Source organism: Rutilus rutilus (genome assembly GCF_951802725.1).
Source record: "Rutilus rutilus genome assembly, chromosome: 21".
Taxonomy (NCBI): Eukaryota; Metazoa; Chordata; class Actinopteri; order Cypriniformes; family Leuciscidae; genus Rutilus; species Rutilus rutilus.
Window position 1 is genome coordinate 20,650,427 of NC_140226.1, and position 21,411 is coordinate 20,671,837.

The window sequence follows — 21,411 nt, forward strand, 5'->3', positions numbered from 1 at the left end:
ATTTACATTGAAAAGCTGTAAAGTGACATTCAATTCCCTGTGTGACAGTTCACATTTGATGGCTTTTCATTTAAATAATTATTTCTTCTTAGTTTCTGTTATCAGTTTTGTACAAAAACAATAATTTTTTTGTTACATCTTATTTTGTTAAATGAATGTTAGAAATAGTATGTTAGTATTTACCTCAGCTTGTGGATAAGCTGCTTGTGATGAACTTTAGTTCATCATGTGGCTTTCTCTTTACCACTTGTGTTAATATACAGGGTGGGCCATTTATATGGATACACCGTAATAACATGGGAATGGTTGGTGATATTAAAGTCCTGTTTGTGGCACATTAGTATATGTGATGGTCACCACCCATCTTGAGGAGTTTGCCCCCTCACATATACTAATGTGCCACAAACAGGACTTTAATATCACCAACCATTCCCATGTTATTACGGTGTATCCATATAAATGGCCCACCCTGTAGTGTTTGTCAGACTACAGTAGCAGCTTGGCCAATTCAGAAGAAAAAGGCTGTAGGATTAACCCATTTAACCCTTTTTTTTTTTTTTTTTACAGTTTTAAATTGTCAATGTTCTCATTGTTCATCAGTTAGAAAGATGTTATGAAAGTGATTCCAATGATATCGCTCCTCTGTGTCGTTATCTTTACAGCTCTCATAGAATCAGAGTGATTATTAGTGAAGTTCACAACGTAATTTCAGGAGGAGTGAACCCATCTAATCTTTCAATTAACTGCCGGAGCACATAAGCAGCCGCTCACCTTGCTCTGGCATCAGCTGTTTTGGCATCCTTCCACCTCCCCAACTCCACCAACATAATTTAGGCATCTTGCTACCATACTCATCATCTAAGCATGAGTTGAAGCTGCTTCCTCGAGCCCCTCCACTGCGGACAGCAAGCCAAATACGCTTAACCTTATAAGCTTAAAGATTATATGGGTAAAGGAACTCGTGAAAAACTTGATAGTTTTAGTTATTAGTTATCATGCTTGGTGTAAACAGACCTTAACTGAGACGTTCTCTGATTGACTGTCACTGTAGGGTGATATGAGCCACTGCTGTGGGTTTTTGTACAGCCACACACCGCCTGCGAGTTTGAAATGATCTAGCAATGGGTGGGTTTCTGTTTCCAATTACACTAACCACAGATCAACCATATAACTTTTCAACTTTTTTTCTGATATTTTGATTGGTAGATTACACAAAAAGAGAAAGAGGGAATCTCTGCAAGAAAAGAAATAAGATGGATCCTATCCTAGGGCAATATGAGGTGACCTATAGGGCCGATGTGGCAGGGGGTCTCGTGAGGTAGTCAAAGGAGCCAACAGCACTACTGGTGTAGTAACACTCTGACTTGAATAAAGGCCCATTATTGATAGCTTCAGTCAACACAAACAGTGTTCCACCTTAATGTTTACACAACAGACTGAAAGATATCAGAGAGACAGAGCGAGGGTTACAGACGCTCTCATTCATGTAATCTCGATCTGTTGAGGTACAGGATGTTTAGCTGCTTGTCTCTCACCTCAGGGACAAAACACCCTTATTGTTCTGATTCCTCAGAAATAGCGTTTCAGAACGTGGTGATCTGACTTCAAAGTAAAAGATTGTTTTTCCTTGAACACATAACCATATCAATTCTAGAACATAGGCAAGGCAAGTTTATATATATTTCACATTTCATACACTATGGCAATTCAAAGTGCTTTACATAGAGAGGAATAAAAATAATCGCACTATAGCAATTCATAGAGCTTTGCAAATAGCTTTGCAAATAGTCACGTCGAAGGCTCTATAGCTGTTGTTTGTTTCAATATCTGCTCTACATGACCAAATCAGGGGTCAAATACACTGCAAATTATCCCACATTCTCTCTTGTTTATGAGCAGCACATATGTATGATGTTACCTGTAAATATTCAACACAGCTTAGTCATTCTGTTCACTTTGGCCCCTATGGGATCGTTATGAGGAACAATATAGTCTTTAATTGAAATGGCCCAAGGTAATTGAAACCTTAGAATAAATACTCACTTTTATTGACCAAACATCTTGAGTGCGTCTAAGAATGCCATTGAGAGGCTGTTTTAGACACTTCTAAAATACACAAGCCAAGTTCCCTGCTTGAGTTTCGGGTGAGTTCTCACTTACTCTATGCCATTACATCAGGGGCAAAAAGACATCAGCATCTCAAAAGTGACCTTATTCTCTTAAATACAGTAACAGAAACTCTTGTTTAAAATTGCTTAATTTAGCTTAAGTGTACTATAAGAAAAAAATTGATAAGATAATAGAAGATGGAAGAGTAGTATGCTTAAATCTGGATGGAGAGAACGAAGTATAGGAACTAACGGTGTTTTGTAACCTGCCTTTTCAGTGTGAAATAATGCACACTTGCCCCTTCTTTCCTTTAAACACAAGTTGGCCCAAAAATTGACAGCCTGTTTCAAAGCCAAGATCAAACTGAGTATTTTAACAATTGTTAAAATAATTATAAAATATCACTGCAATACTGGAATCTAAATGCATGAATAAAACTCTTTTTATAGCGTTTTTAAAAGCACACGCTAATATGAAATTGGATAAAAGATGACACGCAAACATATACAATGATCCACTTTAATTGTGCATATAGACACGTTCTTAATTATTACAATTAATAGCTCATCACAATCATTACAAAAACATTGTGGAGGAAATGCATTACAGTGGTCAGATTACAAGAGAAGTGAGCCCTATCTAAAACTGTGACTTGATGGGGACAAAACACAACTGAGAGCCCAACCGTGTGGTTTTGTTGGGGTTTGGAGGACCCTCGGTACAGTATGCAATGGCAAATTTCCATTGAAATTTTCATTCCAAAAAAAAAAAAAAAATTTACAAGTTGTTATGGCATCTTTCTCTCTTCTGTGTGTCTTCTATATTCACGAATTGTGGAAAAGTTGACTCTTCATGTGACTGGCTGATCATCGCGGTCATCTCAACATTCTCCAGCCAGTTTAGGATCTACTGTGGATGAAGGCCAGAATGGCTGGTGGGATCAGCAGGCACAGCGCGGTGGGCCGCCACGGACCTAATCCTGCAGCGCTGGCCGCAGCGGGACTAGTAATTGTTTTAGTGGTGGGGGTGATGGTTAAATTGCCCTACACCAACATGAAAGAAAAATCAGTATATGCAAACAGATTATTGTACATTACTTTAATGTACACTGTTAAAAGTAAAAATGTGCAGTTGTTAACAATTTCTGCCTGATCTGACCCTTATAAATGATGTTTGCTGCTGTAACCAAGTTTAGTCAGGTTGATTTTGCTATATTTAACAATAATTTTGTTTTCAAAAAAGCCAGTTAATTTTAATGTTAATCCTGTAGCTCAAACAGTGGAGTGTTGGCGTTTGCAATGCCAAGGTCATGGGTTTGATTCCCAGGGAAAGCAAGAACTAATAAAAATGTAAAATGTGTACCTTGAAATGCAATTTAAGTTGCTTTGGATAAAAGTGTCTGCCAAATGCATAAATGTAAATGTAATCCACAGTGCCTTAGGATACCCGCCCCTTTTTTTTAACAGTGTATGTTATATTAATGTTCATTTGGAGTAGCTGCTTGAAAATTCACTTTGTATGGTAGGCCTATTATTATTATTGTTGTAATATATTTGTAACCAATATTACTGACACTTGTTGAATTAACAGACACTATAACGTGTATAAGTAATAAATGCAGTCCGGCAAAAGACCCAAGCTTCTGCTTTTACACATTATAAAGAGAAGTGGTGACACCTTTCTAGTATAATCTACATTTTGCATGCACATACAACAAATGATTACCAGATGTATCAAAGGTTATTAAAAATAAATTAACAAAATGATCAAAGATAAAAGAGAAAGATGGGGAAAATGCTAGAAAAACTTCTAATGCAAGAGATGAACAAATCATGTTGCCTACCTTCTGAGTTGAACAAGGTAAGGTTATAATCAATATCCCAAGGCACAATATCAATATTTTATTCATTTTTATGCCTTCTTCTTCCGGAGACCTTTACTGTGGGGCAGAGAGTCTGTGTTCAGCGATGCATGGGAGGGGAGTTTTATTCTCACAGAGATTGACGTGTTTAAAAACCTGCCCACCAGTTTTTTTTTGAGGAGGATCACATCCTCCTGAGATCTCCATCTCTGTCTGAGGAGATCTCAAAATAAGTTGTGCTTTCAAAATGTCAAATACACTAAATTCTCTAATACATTTTGATCTATACTCCTTTTTTCTACTCTACATACTAGAATCTAAAGCATTACTAATACTCTGTGTGAAGAACACACATTAACACCAAATTGAATAAAAGATGACATACAAGACATATACAATCATCCACTTTAATTGTGCATACAGTACAGACACATTCTGAGATGGATTACACTGATTCATTTAGTAAAATTTGTAGTACAGAATATCATTATAGAAATGGAAATTGGGCTGTTATTTTAAATGCACAGTGATTACTGATTTAAGTAATGGAGTTATTTAACCTACTTGACCTCGATCACATATACTGAGCATAGGAGAAACAAACTCTTCTAAGAGAAGTTGCCATATGTGAGCCCTCCCTAAAACAGTGACTTTGAGACAAAACATAACAAAGAGCCCAAGGGTGAGGTTCAGTAGGACCCTCTGTATGGGGTTCCAGGCAGCAGATGTATTCATTTTCATTGGTTAAAAATCCATTTTAAAATGAGCTGTTGTGCGTTATATCTTTATGAATTGGGGAAGAAAATGGCTCTTTGGGTGAAGGCTGTCCATTTCACCACTGTCTCAGTTTTGGTCATCTATGGCGAACACTCTCCATCCATCAGGATCTACTGTGGATGAAGCCCAGGGTGGCTGCTGGGATCAGCATGTACAGTGTGATGGGCACAGGACCCAATCCTACAGCGCTGGAATTTGTTGAAGGATTAGAGGACCCGCTGCCTGAGTTCCTTTTGTCTGTGGACTTCTGATCTTCAGAGCTCACCTAAATCAAACATGAAGAAAGTCAGAAAAAAGAGCTCACATGTTACAGTGTGACTTCAGAAGTGATAACCTGTTTTTGGAGCTACTTGTAGATGCACTTTGTTATCATCATTATTGTAATTAATTATATAGATGCTTACTATGAAAAACATGAACACAATTAGTGAACAAATCCTTCCATTCTCTTCTAAAAACCTAAGACAATAAATGGGGGAAAAAAAATCATAGTGCCTACCTGAGTTGAAAATGGTATGGTTATGATCAGCACCGCAAAGCACAATATCCAAATTTTATTCATTTTTGTGCCTGTGTTGTCTTCTTCCAGAGAAGTTTACTGCTGGACCAAGGGTCTGTGCTCAGTGAGGGGGCAAGCCTGACACTTTTATTCTCAAAGTGACGTCAAAAACACCCGCCCATGACGAGGCAAGAGATGTCCCATATCTAGATTTAGCTGCAGGTGAGACATCCAAAAGGGGGAGGAGAACTCGCCCCTCCTCGCAAAGTACATTGACAAAACATAAATAGATCGGCCTACACTACTCAGCACAAGAGAATAACAAAAACTGTAGTGTTTTGTTTAAAACATATCACACAAAAAGCTTACGTTTAGCTAACTACGGACCACGGAATTAATAAGATATTAATAAGATACAGTTTAATAGCTGTTTATGCAACTGACCCCAGGTTGTGGTGTAGGCTATACGTCTTTTTCCTGTCAAATCTTTGACTTACAAGAGCATTTTCTATTGTTAGTAACAGCTATACCTTAAAATGAGCATTTCCTGGACTGAAGGAACTTGGTTTTACATACATTTATGCATTTGGCAGATGCGTATCTTTTTATCAGTTCATAATATACATTCCCCGGGAATCGAACCTTGCTGTTTGAACTACGGAATGGGTTTACAGTAGGGTTTACTCAATTATTCATACATAATTATTTATGTAAAAAATGTGTGTATCGAACATGACTGAATAAAACCAGAGCCCGTCAGATAAAACCTAATGCTACCTTCAAGCTCAAGCTCCTCATTAGTGACCCTTTAACGCCCTCTTCCGTTTCAAATACGCAGTCACAACATGAAAAAAAGCGTTTTCGTTTTATGTGACTGGTTATTCACATGTCTCTTCCTGGCTTCCGTAGTTCCGTCGTTTCTATCATTCCGGTTAAGATCGAGTTCCGCCCATGCGGAGGAGGAGGTCACATCCCACAACAAACTCTCACCCTGGTCGGATACTCACCTGTCAGAGTCCCTCATGCTGCTGGTTCGGCGTTCGGCAGTAGGTTTCGGCGGTGTGGCTCGATGGGGACTCCGGTGTCTGTGCTCCGGAGACGCAGCGGGCCGGTACCGGGACACTGTGTTGCTGCCCCGCACTGACTTCCCCATGAAAGTGAACGGGCCAAACCTTCTGGAGCGAGAGATCCAGATCCAGCAGGTGAGAGTGTCAGATCCAGGACCTGCCACATGCTGTTAAAACTGACCGGTTCTGTTTTGTTACGTTCCTAAATCACCCTGAATGATTAAGATGACAGTATCTGTTGCACTTCTATAAAGCCACAACTCTCTGGTTTGTCTTGTGATGGTGTTTGAACTTTGTTGTGTTGTTCTACAGAAATGTGGTTTTGACCAGCTGTACACATGGCAGAGAGAGAGAAAAGCTAAGAAGGTGTACTGCCTTCATGATGGACCACCGTATGCCAACGGGGACCCGCATGTTGGGCACGCTCTCAATAAGGTAAGTTACCTCCTGTCAGTTCATAGTCACACAAGTAGATGTTCCTGGATCCACATCCTTCACTTGTCCTTTTAATGACATCATACAATATTATGCCTAAACCTATAAATGGAGATACACTCTCATGAGCTTCATGATATGCAATCAGCATCTTTGTTTGATCTCTCCTGCAGATCCTCAAAGACATCCGGAACCGTTTCGAGGTGCTGAAAGGCAGGCTGGTGCACTATGTGCCCGGCTGGGACTGCCATGGGCTGCCCATTGAGCTCAAAGCACTGGGAGACCTGGGAACCAGTGGGCTGACTCCTCTGCAGATCAGACAGAAAGGTCAGGAAGTCACATATAATGAATGTTCTGGCGAAAGAGTCATTTGTTTTAATATTAAAAGCTTATGTGCTATTCTGCTTCTGGTTAATCAAAAACTGCCTTTGTGTCTCTCCGTTCAGCGCGGGAGTTTGCAGAGAGGGCCATCTCTCGGCAGCGTGCTGCATTCCAGCGCTGGGGCGTGATGGCTGACTGGGACAACTGTTATTACACTTTTGATGGGAAATATGAAGCGGCCCAGCTGAAAGTCTTCCTGGAGATGCACAACAAGGTGAGAGAAGCTCTTTCTGTTCAACACAGCTTGACCGATTGACTTGTTTGATTTCGTTACATATGTGAGGAAATTATTTACACTACCGTTCAGAAGTTTAGTTAAATTTAAGATTAAGCATTAAGAGCAAGATGTTTAAAATATTTTTTAAAGAAGTCTGGCTGCGTTTACCCGATTAAAAAAAACAATATTGTGAAATATTTATACAATTTAAAACTAGATTTATAAAGTTTTCTATTTTTAAACTAAAGTTGGCATGAAACTGAGGTTGCAGTAGTCTTTTCCTTCCTTATTGTAACATATATCCTTGTGAAAAGATGTTTTGTACAAGAAACACTTGATTGGGACTTGATTTTGTCCATTGGATATTGATTGGAACGTCGGCTTTTGCTGTGATCACATGTGAGTGATAGGTTGTCTCACCCTCACGCCAGTAAACACGTCATCAGAGAAGAGAATAGATGTCGCTGCAAGAGGGAGGACAAGTTATTTCGATTAAAGATTACGAGGACACATAAATAAAAATAAAAAAAGATGTGCACGGATAAATACTTTGTAATAAATACTGCAATTATGGGTGGAAGATGTGACCAAAACCTTATATGACGATATGAGTCATTTTATTTCATGATAATGATATCACAATATAGATATTATTGTTAGCTTTAAATAAGGTTTTTTATGATATACTATATTTTTTTATAATACTAACCTAAGTAAACAAGTAAAGACAAGTAAACAGTCAGTGATAAAATAAGATCAAAGAAACTAATTGCAAGCAATAGGCCAAAACATCAATAGAACAAAGAAACTAATGAAATAGACCTACCTGAAAAACTTCAAGCATTAAGAAATACTACATAGTGTCGGCGCCAATAGCCCCATGGTTAACGCGCCGACATATAGCGCAACTGCGCCTCCGGCGACCCGAGTTCGATTCCCAGCTCTAGGTCCTTTGCCAATCCCCTTCCCCTCTCTCTCCACCCCACGCTTTCCTGTCAAAATCTCTACTGTCCTATCAAATAAAGGCACAAAAAGACCAAAAACATAACTTGCAAAAAAAAAAAGAAAAAAAAAAGAAAGAAATACTACATACTGTATAAAGTATTTAAATGTACAAAAAACACTGCATAGTCTTCACTGTGTAAATTCAATATAAATGTATTCTTATTAAAGTTACAAAAGTGATTCAGTCAGGAGCAGTGAGTTATTTTCCCTGTGTTTTGTTGTGGCTGATTAACATAAGTGACAGATTTATTAGGCTGCTGTCACTTTAAGACCGAATGCACTGATCCAATATACTGATACACTCAACTGTTTACGTTCACATAATGACAGTGGATACTTGAAAAGCCAGGCATTTTGAGACATAAGTGTGTGTGTATTTGACCTGTTCAAGCCCAATAAGGCAGCAAAAATAACTCCGCTCAGTTCTCACGGGCTCTATGAGTAGCGGCTTCATGGGCTCTTTCAATGAGTTCTCTTTTGCTGCTTATTGTGCTTCAACAGTTTAAAATCACTTGTTTTTAAACAGCAGTGCTTAAAAACGCATACAAAATGATAAGCTTGTATGACTGCACAGCAACGTCACATGCAATACAGTATTTCAAAACCAAAAAAATTGTCAATTTTTATTTAATGATAACATTAACTTTTGATCATTCTGACTTTAATGATCAAACGTCAAATGATAAAAAGTTCATCCTTGCTGGCTGAAAGTATTAATTTCTTTAAAAATATATATTTTACTGACACCAAACTTGTTTGTATACTCACCCTCATGTCATTGAAAATATTCTCACTTTCCCCTTCTCTTCCTATCTTTGTGTACAGGGTTTAATTTATCAGGACTATAAGCCTGTTTTCTGGTCACCATCATCCAGGTAGTAGAAGCTCAGTGTTTGCAGCCTTACAATAAAGACCTTTAATAAAGCTTAACAGAAAGCTTTGATTTTGAGGTTTTATATGTTAATGTCTGTATATTTTTCTGCTGTACCTGCCTCTGTAAAGGACTGCGCTTGCAGAAGCTGAGCTGGAGTATAATTCAGAACACGTGAGCCGTGCTCTGTACATCACTTTCCCCATGCTCACCCTGCCAGCCAAACTCGCTTTGATAGCAGGTGTGTATATGCTGTCTATACCTGTGCCATGTGCTTTATACAGGTCACATACACAGAGTTAAAGTTACGTTGCTATTTCTGATGTCAGAATCTTCATCTGTGATTTAGAAAATTGGGGTCGTGTGTCTGTTCTGATATGGACGACCCAGCCATGGACTATTCCAGCCAATCAGGCAGTGTGTTACATGCCCAAAGTACAGTAAGTCACACACCTATGAATCTGTGGGATGAACATGATATGATTTCATGGAGACATTCATGATCACATGCTTTTCCTCTTCTCAGGTACTCTGTAGTGAAGCGAGCTGATAATGAGCAGCTACTCCTAGTGGCCACAGAGCGCATGAACAACCTCGCCTCTATACTGGGGACAAATCTGGAGAGTTTGGCTACATTCGCAGGTAGATCCACTGTTATTGGCCAAAATTATGCCTTCTGAACTGGCCTAAGCATTTATCTGCCTCTCTTTCACTCATCTCCAGGGTCAGATCTTGAAGGTGGAGTTTGCCAGCATCCCACAATTCCTTCAAAAGAAGTGCCTTTGTTGCCGGCTAGTCATGTGACCATGACTAAGGGAACTGGATTGGTCCACACTGCTCCTGCTCATGGCATGGAGGACTACAGTGTTGCAACGCACTTTAATCTGCCAGTAGTACGTCACCCACACCTGTACAGTATATGCTGGAATAGTAAGAATCTTGGGTTGTTGTTGATTTTAAACTTGCTATCTCTCTCTCTCTCTCTCTCTGTCTAGGAGTGCATGGTGGATGAAGAGGGCAGGTTTACAGAACTTGCTGGGGCTGAACTGCAGAATAAATCTGTAATGACTGAAGGCAATACCACAGGTGAGAGAGAAAGAGATGGAGGAAAGAAAGAATATATATGCATATGATAAAAGAAAATGCATGTTAGTAACTAATGTTGTGTGTGTGGGCAGTAATCTCAATGTTGCAGGCAGCGGGTGCAGTTGTGAAGGAGGAGGACTGTGTCCACAGTTACCCGTATGACTGGAGGACCAAACAGCCAGTCATTACCAGAGCCAGTAAACAGTGGTTTATCAACACAGGCAGCCTCAAAGACAAAGCTAAGGTGAGCCAATATACTCTACAGCATCAGCTGGATGAAACCCATCAAAATATGTCTGGGTCATATTTATGCAGAATAATGTATTTTATGCAGAATAATGCAAAAAAATAAAATAAATCTCATTCCCATTACTGTAATGTGAAAAAAACAAAACAAATCAAAAATGTATTCCTAATGGTGTTTTTGTACTGCCTTAATGGGTCATAATTCACCCCCAAATATTTATTTTTATATTTGTTTCAAGTAAATTATGCATGTTTTAGGACTTTTTTACACTGAGATCTTTATTTATTTATTATTAATAATATATATATATATATATATATTTTTTTTGGCATAGCTAGTAAATTCTCATTACCATGATGCAGAAAAAAATATCATTCTCATCACTGTAATGTGGGAAAAATAGGAGGACTGACATTTTCTGCATGCAAGTGAAGCTCTTAGAAATTATATACAAATTGTCATGGAAATAATGTGACAATGCAAAAAATGTCATGATCCTCCTAAAATAGTATTAAAGGAGAACTCCGGTCAATTTTAACATTGAGCTAATTTTTTTGTACATTTGGAGTGCTGTCAGTACAGAGAACAACGACAAAAATCGGTGTTGCCTACACCGTGTTATCCTCGTTTTAAAATTTGTAAAAACACAGTAATCGATTGTCGAGTTCACGCGCATAGGTTTAGTACCTATGATCACGCGCGTGAACTCGATAATCGACTACTGTGGACTTCGACCGAAAACAGGATGTAAATACAGGTATGTGCGCTGGCTGAATAAACATCATTTTTATTCATATCTTTCACATCTACTGCAGTCAGATTCACCCGTGTTAACTCTGAAGGAATCACTCACATGACCTGTGCACTTGTAATGACACATCAAGGATGTTAAGAGGCTAAAAGCAGGTTTAAAACTTGCCCCATTGAAGTCAACAGGGTGCAAATTTTAAAAAGAGGATAACACGGTGTAGGCAACACCGATTTTTGTCGTTGTTCTCTGTACTGACAGCACTCCAAATGTACAAAAAAATGAGCTCAATGTTAAAATTGACCGGAGTTCTCCTTTAATTGTGTTAAGTGCGTTAAAAGTAACTTTTTTTCATTTGTGAGTGAGAAAAGTGAGCGTATATTTTACACACACGTATGAATGGATGTGTCATGTGTATATATATGTGTGCGTGTGTGTGTGTAAAATATGCGCACACAGCTCACGCTGACAAATAAATGGTCAAGTTACTTAACGCGTGTTCTTTTTCTTGCTCTGGACATGTTTTTGTGAGTGCACATTCTGCATTTATTTGACTTTTTTTAGTTACTTTTGTTAGAAGTATTAGAAATTAAACAGACTTCCTAGTAAGGTTCCAGTTATATGTTTTCTGCAGAAAATAAACTGTGAGTGTGTTTGCATAGGACGCCCTGCAGAAGGTGCGTGTGATACCCGAATCGGCTAGGTCCAGTTTGTTGGCGATGTTGGACAGAAGAACATACTGGTGTATATCTCGGCAGAGGAGCTGGGGCGTCCCCATCCCAGTGTTCTACCATAAAGAGACCGGAGAGCCACTCTTAAACAAGTATATACTTACTTACATAGACATGCTCAAGAAATGCATATAAACTACAAGTTTAAGAATTCCCTCTTTCTTTCTCAGACATTCAGTTACACACATCGCTAAAGTTTTCTCTGAGAAAGGAAGTGACAGCTGGTGGGCGGAGCCAGTGGAGACATTTCTGACTCCAGAGGTTCTTCAGAAGGTACTTTTTTCCTAAATTTTCATTCAAAAGTTTGGGGTCGGTAGGAATTTTTTTTTTTTTTTTTTAAAGAAGTCTCTAATGCTCACAATGTCAACATTTATTTGATCAAAAATACTGTAAAACAGTAATATTGTAAAATATTGCAATTTAAAATAACTACTCTGTTTTCTATTTTAATATATTTTAAAATGTCATTAAATTATTCCTGTGATGGCAAAGCTGAATTTTCAGCAGTCAAACTCCAGTTTACAGTGTCACATGACCCTTCAGAAATCATTCTAATTTGCTGATTTGCAACACAAGAAACATTTCTTGTTATTATCAATGATGAAAATTATGATTTTTTTTCATGGAAACTGATAAAAAAAGTTTAGCATTCTTCAAAAAAAACATTTTAAAATCTCTTTACTATTACATTTGATCAATTTAATGTGTCATTTCTAATTATTATTATTATTATTATTATTTAACTCTTACTGACCCCAAACTTTTGAACGGTAGTGTATGTTTATGCCACAAATACTCTTTAGTGCTAAATGAAATGTAAAGTAGTGTAATAAAATGTAGTATAAGTTCTAAATTGTTTGTGTGTTTTGTCAGAGTAAAGCAGGTGCACTATCTGATTATGTGCGGGGTGAAGATGTCCTGGATATCTGGTTTGACAGCGGTGTCTCATGGGCCGCTGTACTACAGGGTGAGTCATCAAAGTGGTCCTTATCAATACATGTATTTCTGGTTATTTAAGCAATCAATAAGTATATTGTTGATTTGCTTGTCTGGGGTCCTTTGGTATGCTTTGTTGCATTGTAGTGTTGTGTCACTTCTCTCTCACTCTCTTTCTTTCAGAATCAGACCCGCGTGCAGACTCGTATGTGGAGGGGAAAGATCAAATCGGCGGTTGGTTTCAGTCGTCGCTCCTCACCAGTGTAGCTGTACGAAATAAAGCCCCTTACAAGTGAGTAATAAAAATGCATTTCTATCATCACAAAAGAGTTTAGCATTGTAATGGATATGGCCATGTTAAAGGGATACTCCACTTTTTTTGGAAATAGGCTCATTTTACACCTCCCCCAGAGTTAAACAGTTGAGTTTTACCGTTTTCGAATCCATTCAGCCGAACTCCGGGTCTGGCGGTACCACTTTTAGCATAGCTTAGCATAGATCATTGAATCGGACAGGACCATTAGCATCTCTCTCAAAAAAATGACCAAAGAGTTTCGATATTTTTCCTATTTAAAACTTGACTCTTCTGTAGTTACATCGTGCACTAAGACCGACGGAAAATGTAAAGTTGCGATTTTCTAGGCTGATATTATACATTATTAATATATGATTATATTTCTTTAAATGCTTATGAGTAAAAAAATGAATGTTCAACGTTAATACAAGTTGTACACACCCAGAAGTAAAAACACATCTAAATGTAAAATAACACATTTAAAAGTAAAAGAACACATCTAAATGTAAAATTTCCATTACACTTGCTACTACCAATACATACACAGCAGTGATGCGCGGGTTGATCCGAAATGAGCGGGTGCCTGTGGTTACCCGCGGTTACGAGTCATCCAAAAATATTTTTAATGATATTCGGGTCGCAGTCGGTCGGGTCGTTTGAAATAAAGATGCCAATTAAATCTTTGTAATTTATATAGTACTAGACACACTTTTCTATGAAATACATAGGCCTACACTTTTTTGGCTGAATAACTGGCGAGATGACGCACAAGCTCAGTCTGCAGGTAGAGATGGAGGCGGCAAGAGAAAAGGTGAAGACTGGGGAGTGGAAGCTGTTGGAGTGTGGGAGACATTTGCCGAAATAATGAAAGATGATGACCAAAGTGCTGGCTTTGTCATGTGTACTTCTTGCGATGCTATTTACACATTTGATAGCCACAAAACTGGCACAACCAACCAGGCACGGCGCCAGGATTCCAGTTTTGGATAAGCCAGACCAATTGTGGGTGGGCCTAAAATTAAAAACGTTAAATAAAAAATAAAAAACCTTATCCAATCACTGCTTAACCTAATAAAAAATATTGACTATTAATATAGCCTATGTTATATTATCTGTGCGTATACATAATATAGATTTTAATAGCTTGATGCTCTTTAAATATTTTGTTGCATTGTTAAAAGTTTAGGACAGACCTATCTGCGATCGCTCTCCATGGTTCTGATCAAAGAAGAGCGCTTTGGAATCTCCGTTATCATACCTGGGCTGCGTTTTCCGATAACATTGTCTCTTAGCGCGCTACGAAGACTCTTAAGGTATAACTTAACTAAAGGTATACTACCACTAAAGGTATATCATTGCTAGGCGTCTTCAGGGCTATCATCCACTCGCGAGGCAGAGGCGCTGGCGCCCTCCTAGCAACGGCGCTGTTTTTGGTAAAACATGATTTTGACGACTTCATTAAGTTTTGTTTTATAGAAAACTGTATAAATTGTATCTTAATTTTGATCAATGTTTTATCAATCAATCGCCTGTATTTAATGAATAAGAAGCAAATATATAGCAGGCAATGTAATAAGGCGCATGCAGGCACGATCACTTGCATTGCACGTGAACTGGAGGGCGCCGAAACTCAGCTTGTGCCTCACATATTTGAGAAATATAGGCTATATATTACAGAAAGCTTGAAATGTCTACTTTTAAACGAAAATATTCAAACCAAAATAAATAGGCTACTCTCTGATTATGTAATCCAAATGAAATGTGCATTTCTCTCTGGCGTTCATGGCGAGTCCGAATTGTCAACTTCATCTTTGCAGCGACACAGAAAACACCAGTTTATTACTAAACAATTAAATGTCTCCTTGCTAATTTAGACACATTCATAATCATTACTTTAACCGGTTCTTTGTGGCAAGCTTTATGTGTGCGGTCATAACGCTTATTATCCTAGACTATAGCCTATTTAAGTAATTAAATTAATATAAAGGGGCGAGTTGTCCACGAATGGCTTAAATCAACAACTACTAGTCGACTAGAAAAAAAATGAGTCGGAGGCAGCCCTTATTCCACATTTTTTCGAACCAGCAGCAGGCCATTCTGGGTTGAGCGAGCGACCCTCGGAATGAGCGAGCGGAGCGGAATATTCAGAAATGCGCTCTCCGCTCACGAGCTCTGATCGGACAAACCTCACTGTCTGCTGAACTTGCGCAGAAACATCAAAATAGACATAGCCAGCTTTTTAAAACTAAAATTTAGACTATTTTAGTACAAATTATGAGCTTATTGACTTTATAAATAAACTTTGATAAATTAGAATATATATTTAAAAAAAAATCCAATGACGCTACGATGAGCATTTACTACTTTTAAAAAATGCGGGTCAGGAAGCGGGTCGGGTACAATATTTTATTTTTTATTTTTTGCGGTCCGAGTTGCGGGCGGGTTAGTTGAAAACGTCGGTCGGGTGCGGGTTGTTTATACATTGACCCGCGCATCACTGATACACAGGCACACTGCTGTGAGCATTTACTGCTTCAGCACAAATAGCATGCATTACAGGTGGAGCTGGGGAAGCTGGAGGGTTTCTGAAAGTATTTGAATGTAGAGCAGCAAGCTTATTGGCTGCTGATGCAACAGAAACCAATCAGCCACGCCATTTAGAGAACGATGTGATTTCTTGCAGATTGAGTTAAGGACAGCCTGCGCCATCTATAGTTTCATGACTGAACTTTGTATGTGTATGTGACAAATACATATGTTAAAAAATATGCCAATCACCTTCTGTGTGTGTTTCAGAGCTCTAGTGGTCCATGGATTTGCTGTGAGTGAGAGAGGAGAAAAAATGTCTAAGTCTATAGGCAACGTGATCGACCCAGATGTTGTTATTAATGGAGGGAAGGTGAGATACGATCAGCCAATGCTAGAATTAAATTATGTCATCCAGTCAGTGTTTTCAAACATCAATTTCTCTCTCTCAGGACTTGTCTGTCTGTCCTCCTTATGGTGCTGATGTTTTGAGATGGTGGGTTGCAGAGTCGAACGTGTTTTCTGAAGTTCAGATCGGACCGAACACACTGAACGCTGCTAAAGACAGCATCAACAAGGTCTGGCACATATCAAAGCAGATAAATTGTTGCAGTAATTTGCTGACAGTCAATGCTAATTTTGAATACACTTTGAGATTCTTACATATACGCTACTGTTCTAAAGTTTTAGTAAGGACTGTAAGATTTATTTTTTAAATGAATAATTTTATTCAACAAGGATGCATCAAATTGATCAAAAGTTATAGTAAAGACATTTAATGTTACAAACAATTTCTTTCAAAACACTGTTCTTTTTTATCTTTCTGTTTATCAAAGAATCCTGAAGAAAACCCCCCCCACTGTTTACACAAAAAATATTAAGCAACACAACTGTTTAACATTGTTAATAATAAGAAATAAGCACCAAATCAGCATATTAGAATGATCTCTGGAGGATCATGTGACACTGAAGACTGGAGTAATGGCTACTATAACTTTAACTATATTCAAATAGAAAAGTCATTTTAAATTGTAGTGTTTCACAAAAGTATGTTTTTACTATGTTTTAATCTAAAACAAATTCAGCCTTTGTAAGTTTAAAATACATTTTCCCCAAACATCTTATTGACCACAAATTTTTGAACAGTAAGTATAGATCAAAGTGTTTGAGCGAATGACCTCTCACTAACCTGCTATTCTCTGTCCCCAGCTGAGGAACACACTGAAGTTTCTCTTGGGGAATCTCCAGGGTTTTGATCCTCGTTCCCAGGCTGTGGACACTAAACAAATGCACTACATAGATCAGTACATGCTACACCTGCTCAGAGAGTTCAGCATGAAGGCGAGTCTAAATGTTAACAGGTTACAGTGTTTGTATGGGCTGGGCTTAAACCAGCTGTGCATTGCTGTCGGTCACGTGACACGTGTTTGTGTGTGCTGTAGGTAACTGATGCCTACAATGAGTTTGACAGCAGCCGCGCCATCCGCCTGCTGCAATCCTTCATCACTAGAGAATTATCCAACTTCTATTTCAGCATCATTAAAGATCGGTAACCACTCATTCAATTATGTAACTTTCTGTTCGAAAATGAAGCTATTTTTAATGCTCCGTTGCAAAACGTCTCACTCACGGTCTCTCTCTCAGGCTTTATTGTGACCCTGAGGACTCCCTTGGTCGGAGGTCGTGTCAAACGGTTCTAGAAGAGATTCTGGATGGAGTGAGTCGCTCTATCGCTCCTGTCCTCCCTCACCTCGCTGAGGAGGTGTACCTGCACTCTCCTGGACATGAGGGTACTCACCCAATTTCCGTGCAACTGATGCTGTATGGCTACAGACTGACTACCTCACTGTAATGCTTTTCACCTCTCTCTTTGTCCGTAGAGGGGGACACTTTGTTTCGTAGCGGCTGGATTAAGACCGATTCAGTGTGGCGGAAGCCAGGACTGGAGGAAGCAGTAGAGGGCGCATGTGCTATCAGAGATTCCTTCCTGTCGTCTATTCCGGGACGTAACGCTGCTGAGTATGACCTCATCATTGCCATTGAACCCGGCCTGTTCTTTGAAATCATGGAGGTACATCATGGATTTTAAAAGCCTGTTCACAACAACACAAATGTTCGGCACAGAAATTAAATTCTGGTTTTCGCTTGCGATTTGTCTGTTTAGAGCAGGAGTGTCAAGCTCGGTTCCTGAAGGGCCACTGTCCTTCAGAGTTGAGCTCCAACCCACTTGAATGAGCTAATCAATGTCTTCAGGATTACTAGAAACTTCTTGGCAGCTGTTTTAGAGCTGGTTGGCACTAATTTCTGTAGGACAGTGGCCCTCCAGGAACTGAGTTTGAGACCCCTGGTTTAGACCAAATCATAACAAATGGCAGACAGGCTGAATGAACATGCAAATTCTTTTTCTGATAGTATGTGGCACTTATATAGATGCAGAAATAACTTTCTGATTCTGACACCCAATTTTCACAAAGAAGGAAAGAAATTTAACAGCATTTACATGTTTTCAAACAATCCGTTCAGATTTCTGTATTTACCAGTTTTATGTAACAGCAGTGGCTCTGGGTATGTGACAAAAAGCACAAATCTTATTGGATGGGGAGTTTTCCTCACAGTGTAATGGAAAAGAAATTCTGTCACATTGACCACATGCAAATGTTTGTCTCAGTCTAAACACATTAACAGCCATTTATTCAAATTTAAATATTTATTGCACTTAATAACAAACATTTGTATTGGTATGAATAGAGATAATAGATACTTTAAATAGATAATAATTTGTGCTTTATTTGCTTGCGACATCATTTTATATGCCCCCCCCACCCTTTTCTCCCAGTCTCTTCAAGAGGAGCCCAGTTCCACCTGCTCTCAGCTGACAGAGCTCATGATGGCCTCACGCACGACTCTGACAAACTCTCTCCCACGGGATCTGCCATCGGATTCTGTCACAAGCACAGGAAACTTCCTCATCAACCTGGAGGGTGAGATGCTTTTCTTCTGATATAAATTACCCAGTGTTTCTATCACAAAAAACTAACACCACCTACTCATTACTACCCCTATTGTAGCAGTTAGTTTAGACCAGTGGTTTGTCATGGAAATTCTAAATAAAATGTCCAAAACTTTCAGTGCCTTAACTCAGTTAACTCAGAGAACTCCGTCAGGAAAATCACTCATATTTTTACTTTGCAGTTAGGTAAAAAAACAAACATTTTACACAAGTTTTCTCCACTGTAATTAGTTATACTAATATTATATACGTTATAATCATCTAAGCTAATCGTATGACTGTTTTTGTTATTTTTTTATGATGATGTTGTGATAATGTTTTTTAAGTCGAAACTGATCTGATCACCTGGTATGCATATAGATAGCATTCAGAATATACATGACGTTATGTCTGAGCATTCTCGTCTGCACGTTTTCTGCACATTTTAGTTTCCTTGCTGTTTTAAAATACTCTTATACCCTTTTTTTGAGCGTGCAGGTCATTACATCATTTCTTTATTGCAACATAAGCATATTCTTCCAAAGCAAAGGCAGGAACTAAGTTAAACTGATTAAAGAATTAACAAAAGTATGCATCTTCTTAAAACACCTTCTTTGCCACTCTTTTAAGTAAACATTTCATTCTCCACCAAACATTTTCCAACACAAGTTCTTAATAAACTTCAAATTACTTTTATTTTTATTTATATCTTGCCTTATATTGGGTAGGTGCTTTGAATGTGTTGGACTATGCTGGGCATTAAAGTCACGAAAGTTGAGAACCACAGGTTTAGAGAGAATTGGCAACATTTGGTTTTCATTTAGAAGCAGTTCAACTGAACTTGCCTTTACTTCAGAAACAGATAATTCATAAAAATTCATAAAAAATATTACGGAACTCTAAAATAATTGGGTATTGATCTGCTCATCTGTGTGTTCTGTAGGGGGAATGATCCGTGAAGAGAGTTCATACAGCGTAGCCGCGATGCCCACCTCTCTCTCACGCTGTCCGAGATGTCGGCGATACACTGCAGATGAGCCAGACTGCCTCTGCCCACGATGCCAAACCGTGCTGGAAAATACAAAGTAATCACCTTGACTGTTGCCATGACGACTGTCCACCCACTGGCCGCCCTCCTCCTTTGTTGAAAAAGGCTGCAAGGGCTACCATGGACCAGTATGAAGCTGCTATTGTAACAGACAGAAAGTTGTCTGAAGCCGTGGGAGAGGGGGTACCGTGTTACTCAGGGGTCGGACAGGAGACAAACTGTTATAAATCAATAAAGCAAAAATTTAGAATGAAAAACATACACAAAAACCCGTTTCAGATCATGCTTACAATATTAGCACTGACCTGGGATCTGTGTTAAGTTGACAAATTTAACAGTGCAGTTCTCTGCTACAGGTTTAAGCCAACTTATTGTCAGTACACTGAAAAGAGCATTTGTATATGTCAATTTGAGCTTGTTTGCGGTGGGTGGAAGGTTTGGTTGAACACGTCTAACTGTACTTTCTGTATATTCATGTCATGAGGGGGTATATTTTATTGTGACATTTTGCATTGAAGATGTATTTAACATGCAGAAGCAATTTGTGAAACCATTCTTTAATTGTGACGTTGATTGAATGTGGCAGTTTTATCAAAGAATGGGTTTACAAACATTTATTCTGCTATTTTCATTAATGAGGCTCAGTGAGAGGAGAGTTTGTCAATTTTAGTTTCTCTGTTTACCTGTAAAGGATGCTTAATGGCGTAAGTTGTATTGCTAAGCCAATAAACAGTGCATACAGAAAAAGAAAATGTCTCTTAATGTGAATTTTCATGGGTTCACTGTCAAGTTTAGAGGTATTGTAATGTTTACTTAGCCCTAAAATATCTATTTTAATCAATTGTGAGAACTAATAATTTTCTAAAGCAAGCACGTTTAAGCTTCAGTGTTCCCCATATTTGATCAACTCTATGTGCATTGATCAATGTTTATATGGGGCTAAAAGCGATTGTATCTCTGTCTTGAATTTAACCGTTTGAATCATGTTTTTAATCCATGAAAATTTTGGCTGATTGGACTTTCAATGAACAGACAAAAATTATGAAAGAATATTCAAATCTGACTTGCACTCATTTAATTTGCTCATAAGGTAGTTTTCATAAAAGAATTACATTTCTTCAAATATAAATTATTAGCATGTTAAGTAAATGTTTTATATCTGTAGTTCTTTTTTTCTAGCTGACACAATGAATGGCTTTCCTGAGTTAAAGGTACTGTGACGTGACATTTTCAAGCTTTTTTATTGTCTTCTCTCTGTGGATAAAACACTGATTGGGTAATTACATGAGTTAATACATTTCAGTAATTAGTTGTTTATCTTTCAACTTACCTTCATGATTACAAGTTCTACGAGGACATGAACCCCAGGTTTATTCTTGCCTATTACTTGGGGAAATCTTATTAAAACCAAAATGTATTGATATTTAATTTTGGATAAAATGTAGTGTCCCATTCGCTGACAACCATATAAACATTCACCGTGCTTTCTAGATAGCTTGCTGACGATTCTGGAATTTCGTTCAAATACAAATGGGGGGGCCTCGGAGAGCCCGGGGGACTGTGTGGGGATGAGGCGGGTTCAG

The 21,411-nt window shown here is 38.4% G+C and overlaps 1 protein-coding gene and 2 long non-coding RNA genes across 3 annotated transcripts; 1 reads left to right on the plus strand and 2 right to left on the minus strand.

Annotated features, from left to right (window-relative positions):
• Positions 1-2,614: 2,614 nt before the first annotated feature.
• Positions 2,615-4,102, minus strand: LOC311281198. Its single transcript, XR_014625775.1, has 2 exons — positions 3,953-4,102; positions 2,615-3,152 (listed from the first exon to the last, which is right to left on the minus strand). It is a non-coding gene; the product is annotated as an uncharacterized lncRNA (long non-coding RNA).
• Positions 4,103-4,363: 261 nt separating this feature from the next.
• Positions 4,364-5,468, minus strand: LOC311281199. The gene is made up of 2 exons (XR_014625776.1): positions 5,247-5,468; positions 4,364-5,012 (listed from the first exon to the last, which is right to left on the minus strand). It is a non-coding gene; the product is annotated as an uncharacterized lncRNA (long non-coding RNA).
• A 679-nt stretch (positions 5,469-6,147) lies between these two features.
• iars2 (isoleucyl-tRNA synthetase 2, mitochondrial) lies at positions 6,148-20,570 on the plus strand. Its single transcript, XM_084393971.1, has 23 exons — positions 6,148-6,448; positions 6,626-6,748; positions 6,922-7,075; positions 7,195-7,343; positions 9,177-9,226; positions 9,354-9,463; positions 9,572-9,662; positions 9,749-9,864; positions 9,946-10,115; positions 10,218-10,308; positions 10,401-10,552; positions 11,966-12,126; positions 12,205-12,307; positions 12,908-13,001; positions 13,154-13,262; positions 16,062-16,164; positions 16,244-16,369; positions 17,001-17,132; positions 17,234-17,340; positions 17,436-17,581; positions 17,672-17,862; positions 18,628-18,772; positions 19,724-20,570. Exons 1-23 carry the CDS (start codon positions 6,269-6,271, stop codon positions 19,867-19,869), a joined length of 2,949 nt encoding a protein of 982 aa, XP_084250097.1. The 5' UTR covers positions 6,148-6,268; the 3' UTR covers positions 19,870-20,570.
• Positions 20,571-21,411: the final 841 nt, after the last annotated feature.

Bases quoted from the DNA above. Each gene is read 5' to 3' on its own strand.
- iars2 (XM_084393971.1), top strand. From the start codon at position 6,269: ATGCTGCTGGTTCGGCGTTCGGCAGTAGGTTTCGGCGGTGTGGCTCGA. The intron at 7,076-7,194 runs GTCAGGAAGTCA...CTCTCCGTTCAG, and splicing joins TCTGCAGATCAGACAGAAAG to CGCGGGAGTTTGCAGAGAGG. The intron at 9,663-9,748 runs GTAAGTCACACA...TCCTCTTCTCAG, and splicing joins TGTTACATGCCCAAAGTACA to GTACTCTGTAGTGAAGCGAG.